General features: G+C 45.7%; 1 protein-coding gene across 1 annotated transcript in view; it reads right to left on the bottom strand.

The window, feature by feature from the left end:
- Positions 1-298: 298 nt before the first annotated feature.
- The window catches only part of LOC139405549 (insulin-like growth factor 2 mRNA-binding protein 2), a 98,677-nt gene continuing 92,975 nt past the window's right edge, over positions 299-6,000 (bottom strand). The window contains exons 12-16 of the mRNA XM_071147965.1: positions 3,033-3,152; positions 1,169-1,243; positions 865-996; positions 648-761; positions 299-433 (exon numbers count right to left, since the gene is read on the bottom strand). Coding sequence (XP_071004066.1) covers positions 335-433; positions 648-761; positions 865-996; positions 1,169-1,243; positions 3,033-3,152 — 540 coding nt within the window. The 3' untranslated portion in view covers positions 299-334. The remainder of the gene's footprint in view (positions 434-647; positions 762-864; positions 997-1,168; positions 1,244-3,032; positions 3,153-6,000) is intronic.

Raw genomic sequence — 6,000 nt, 5'->3', positions numbered from 1 at the left:
GATGTTGTCTGTCTGTTAGGCCTACTGTATGTTAGTTAGCCTACTTCATCTTGTTTTTTATATATGTTTTGTATTTTGACATTTCCGTTTCCTCTCCCCGTCCTCTCTCTCCGCTCTGGGCTGGCAGTGCACATAATGCCCCAAGCATTTGACTCTCATCACTTTTCCCCCCCGATCAATTAAGTTATTTGGTTTTGTTCCCGGTTCTGCTGTTCTGCTTTGCCTTGTCCCATTGGCTGGTCTGGTTGTCCGTCCAAGTGGGAGGGCTACATTCATTGGCTTGAGCCCGCTGGAGAGAGAGAGGGGGAGGGAGCCGCACCGCTCTACCTGCTGGTCACTTAGAGTGGTGCATGCTGGGAGCTCCCTGCTGCTGGTGTTTCTGTTCCTGCTGTTTCACCTGCTGGATGATCTCACGGATCTTCCTCTGAGCAGACTGGAAGAAACATACTGTATTTTAGGATGGAATCATGTCAAAGTGTTTTGACTTGAACATTACACTGGTCCTGTGTGGCTCAGTTGGTAGAGCATGGCAGCCATAGGAAAATGTATGCACAGACACCTGTAAGTTGCATTGGAAAAAAGGTGTCTGCTAAATGGCATATTATGATATATTATATATGACTAGAGCAGAAAATACATGATATCACCTGACTGGCGAAGAAATGCCCGCTGATCTTTACGAAGACCTCATCGTTCTCGTCTGGCGTTTGGTCTCGTGGCACGATGACTTCTGCACTGGTCAGGTTCTGCAGCTCATTGACCTAGAGAGGACACAGAGATCATGACTGGAAAGACACTGAGCGCATTTCAAAGAGCACCCGGCATGGCGCTGTGACTCCGACTGCATGTACAGTTGTTACTCACGGTTTTGCCTCCCTTGCCGATGACGCGTCCGGCTGCATTCGAGGGAACTTTGATATGTGTCTCTAGCTTCACTTCGTCCTTCGCTGTGAAGAAGTTCTCCTCTTTCAGCTTCCCAAATATCCTGCCCTGTGCCTGGAAGACACAACACAGGAGAAGACATATGGAAACTACAGGCTGGTACAGGTGAGCAGATGTTAAGGGTCTACCAGGCTGCTGACCTGGAATGGAACTGAGTCTGACATGGCTACAGGCCAGTACTGCTGAATGCTGATGGGTGAAGATGTTGACATAGACGTGTGTTTACCTTAAACTGAGCTGCTGGAGGTCCGGTGATCATGACCATCCTCTCAGTGACGCCAGGGTTCTCTGCTGGGGCGATCTTGGGGACAGGGAGAGGTTAGAGGGTCACCACCTCAATCATGCCTCGAAGAAACTCTGAGTCATGCAGTGTTATGGCCCAAGTTGACCACATTGCAATATTCACAGCCAGACCTGAGCCAAAGCTGTTGAGAGAACATGCCTTCCTCTTTAGGATGCCCGGTCCATTACGGTTAGAGAGGATCTTTAGGATCCCTGGTCTGTTACGGTTAGAGAGGATCTTTAGGATGCTTGGTCTGTTACAGTTAGAGAGGATCTTTAGGATGCCTGGTCTGTTACGGTTGGAGAGGATCTTTAGGATGCTTGGTCTGTTACGGTTAGCGAGGATCTTTAGGATGCCTGGTCTGTTACGGTTAGAGAGGATCTTTAGGATGCCTTATCCGTACGGTTAGAGAGGATCTTTAGGATGCCTGGTCTGTTACGGTTAGAGAGGATCTTTAGGATGCCTTGTCCGTTACGGTTAGAGAGGATCTTTAGGATGCCTGGTCTGTTACGGTTAGAGGGGATCTTTATGATGCTTGGTCTGTTACGGTTAGAGAGGATCTTTAGGATGCCTGGTCTGTTATGGTTAGAGAGGATCTTTAGGATGCTTGGTCTGTTACGGTTAGAGAGGATCTTTAGGATGCCTGGTCTGTTACGGTTAGAGAGGATCTTTAGGATGCCTGGTCCGTTACGGTTAGAGAGGATCTTTAGGATGCCTGGTCTGTTACGGTTAGAGAGGATCTTTAGGATGCCTGGTCTGTTAGTCAGCTGTCAACAGAGACCGTTTGTAGAGATACAGGAGTCTTAAGATCCTCAGCAGGAGTCCAGAAAGTCCCTGTGACTCAACCAACACTGACCACAGAACAGTGACTCAACCAACCCTTACCACAGAACAGTGACTCAACCAACCCTAACCACAGAACAGTGAGATTCAAGAGTTGGATGATCCAGGGATGCTTTCAAGGCCCTTTACTTTCCTTAGTCGCAGTAACATTTTCTAATGTAAATAGACCCCAAACCCTAACCCCTAACCCTTTCCTTAGTCGCAGTAACATTTTCTAATGTAAATAGACCCCAAACCCTAACCCCTAACCCTTTCCTTAGTCGCAGTAACATTTTCTAATGTAAATAGACCCCAAACCCTAACCCCTAACCCTTTCCTTAGTCGCAGTAACATTTTCTAATGTAAATAGACCCCAAACCCTAACCCCTAACCCTTTCCTTAGTCGCAGTAACATTTTCTAATGTAAATAGACCCCAAACCCTAACCCCTAACCCTTTCCTTAGTCGCAGTAACATTTTCTAATGTAAATAGACCCCAAACCCTAACCCCTAACCCTTTCCTTAGTCGCAGTAACATTTTCTAATGTAAATAGACCCCAAACCCTAACCCCTAACCCTTTCCTTAGTCGCAGTAACATTTTCTAATGTAAATAGACCCCAAACCCTAACCCCTAACCCTTTCCTTAGTCGCAGTAACATTTTCTAATGTAAATAGACCCCAAACCCTAACCCCTAACCCTTTCCTTAGTCGCAGTAACATTTTCTAATGTAAATAGACCCCAAACCCTAACCCCTAACCCTTTCCTTAGTCGCAGTAACATTTTCTAATGTAAATAGACCCCAAACCCTAACCCCTAACCCTTTCCTTAGTCGCAGTAACATTTTCTAATGTAAATAGACCCCAAACCCTAACCCCTAACCCTTTCCTTAGTCGCAGTAACATTTTCTAATGTAAATAGTTTATGATTTGCTGTAAGAAGAAAAAAAATATTTCTATGTTGTTAAAAAAGGAGATGTCCTCCTACCTTGATGGAGGCCCCAGCGAAGCGTGCTAGCTGTTTGATGTGCTGCCCCTTCTTCCCGATCAGAGCACCTACCGCCTGGGTTGGGATTAAGAGATACACCACCTCCTGCTCTGGAGACTGCTGAGAGACAACACACAGAACGTGTCTCTCTATCATTTTCACATTTAAAGTTCACCTCTGCTCTTGCTTCTATAATTATACAAAATTAAAACCAAGGTTATTAGATTAAACTGAAAATTAACTAAAAAAAAATAAAAATCATACATTATGTTTAGTTTTTGAACTTCTAAACTGTGGGAAAAAATCCAAATGGGGTTAAGCTTTTTTTCCTAATGGGGTTTTCAAGTTTCAATGTCACATACACAAGCCTTTCTTTCAAACTCGAAACCCAACAATGTAATAATCAATAACAATGTACTACTAGAAAAAACACACACGAAATATGAAGAACAAAGTAAGTAAGCATCCTATATACAGGGTCAGTTCCAGTACCATATTTATAATGTCAAATCAAATTGTATTTGTCACAAGCGCTGAATACAACTTTCTTACAAGCCCTTAACCAACAATGCAGTTTTAAGAAAACCTCCAAAAAGTAAGAGATGTGGAGACTATATACAGGGAGTACTGGTACAGAGTCAATGTGGAGGCTATATACAGGGAGTACTGGTACAGAGTCAATGTGGAGGCTATATACAGGGAGTACTGGTACAGAGTCAATGTGGAGGCTATATACAGGGAGTACTGGTACAGAGTCAATGTGGAGGCTATATACAGGGAGTACTGGTACAGAGTCAATGTGGAGGCTATATACAGGGAGTACTGGTACAGAGTCAATATGGAGGCTATATACAGGGAGTACTGGTACATATTCAATGTGGAGGCTATATACAGGGAGTACTGGTACAGAGTCAATGTGGAGGCTATATACAGGGAGTACTAGTACAGAGTCAATGTGGAGGCTATATACAGGGTGTTACGGTACAGAGTCAATGTGGAGGCTATATACAGGGGGTACCGGTACAGAGTCAATGTGGAGGCTATATACAGGGGGTACCGGTACAGAGTCAATGTGGAGGCTATATACAGGGGGTACCAGTACAGAGTCATTGTGGAGGCTATATACAGGGAGTACTGGTACAGAGTCAATGTGGAGGCTATATACAGGGAGTACTGGTACAGAGTCAATGTGGAGGCTATATACAGGGAGTACTGGTACAGAGTCAATGTGGAGGCTATATACAGGGTGTTACGGTACAGAGTCAATGTGGAGGCTATATACAGGGGGTACCGGTACAGAGTCAATGTGGAGGCTATATACAGGGGGTACCGGTACAGAGTCAATGTGGAGGCTATATACAGGGTATTACGGTACAGAGTCAATGTGGAGGCTATATACAGGGTGTTACGGTACAGAGTCAATGTGGAGGCTATATACAGGGAGTACTGGTACAGAGTCAATGTGGAGGCTATATACAGGGGGTACCGGTACAGAGTCAATGTGGAGGCTATATACAGGGGGTACCGGTACAGAGTCAATGTGGAGGCTATATACAGGGGGTACCAGTACAGAGTCAATGTGGAGGCTATATACAGGGGGTACCGGTACAGAGTCAATGTGGAGGCTATATACAGGAGGTACCGGTACAGAGTCAATGTGGAGGCTATATACAGGGTGTTACGGTACAGAGTCAATGTGGAGGCTATATACAGGGTGTTACGGTACAGAGTCAATGTGGAGGCTATATACAGGGAGTACTGGTACAGAGTCAATGTGGAGGCTATATACAGGGAGTACTGGTACAGAGTCAATGGGGAGGCTATAAACAGGGGGTACCGGTACAGAGTCAATGTGGAGGCTATATACAGGGAGTACTGGTACAGAGTCAATGTGGAGGCTATATACAGGGAGTACTGGTACAGAGTCAATGTGGAGGCTATATACAGGGTGTTACGGTACAGAGTCAATGTGGAGGCTATATACAGGGGGTACCGGTACAGAGTCAATGTGGAGGCTATATACAGGGGGTACCGGTACAGAGTCAATGTGAAGGCTATATACAGGAGGTACCGGTACAGAGTCAATGTGGAGGCTATATACAGGGTGTTACGGTACAGAGTCAATGTGGAGGCTATATACAGGGTGTTACGGTACAGAGTCAATGTGGAGGCTATATACAGGGAGTACTGGTACAGAGTCAATGTGGAGGCTATATACAGGGTGTTACGGTACAGAGTCAATGTGGAGGCTATATACAGGGGGTACCGGTACAGAGTCAATGTGGAGGCTATATACAGGGGGTACCGGTACAGAGTCAATGTGGAGGCTATATACAGGGGGCACCAGTACAGAGTCATTGTGGAGGCTATATACAGGGAGTACTGGTACAGAGTCAATGTGGAGGCTATATACAGGGAGTACTGGTACAGAGTCAATGTGGAGGCTATATACAGGGAGTACTGGTACAGAGTCAATGTGGAGGCTATATACAGGGTGTTACGGTACAGAGTCAATGTGGAGGCTATATACAGGGGGTACCGGTACAGAGTCAATGTGGAGGCTATATACAGGGGGTACCGGTACAGAGTCAATGTGGAGGCTATATACAGGGGGTACCAGTACAGAGTCAATGTGGAGGCTATAAACAGGGTATTACGGTACAGAGTCAATGTGGAGGCTATATACAGGGGGTACCGGTACAGAGTCAATGTGGAGGCTATATACAGGGGGTACCGGTACAGAGTCAATGTGGAGGCTATATACAGGGGGTACCAGTACAGAGTCAATGTGGAGGCTATATACAGGGTGTTACGGTACAGAGTCAATGTGGAGGCTATATACAGGGAGTACTGGTACAGAGTCAATGTGGAGGCTATATACAGGGGGTACCGGTACAGAGTCAATGTGGAGGCTATATACAGGGGGTACCGGTACAGAGTCAATGTGGAGGCTATATACAGGGGGTAC

Source organism: Oncorhynchus clarkii, chromosome 3 (assembly GCF_045791955.1).
Source record: "Oncorhynchus clarkii lewisi isolate Uvic-CL-2024 chromosome 3, UVic_Ocla_1.0, whole genome shotgun sequence".
Lineage (NCBI taxonomy): Eukaryota > Metazoa > Chordata > Actinopteri > Salmoniformes > Salmonidae > Oncorhynchus > Oncorhynchus clarkii.
The sequence above is the reverse complement of the archived record's forward strand: the minus strand, read 5'-3'. Positions and strand labels throughout refer to the sequence as shown.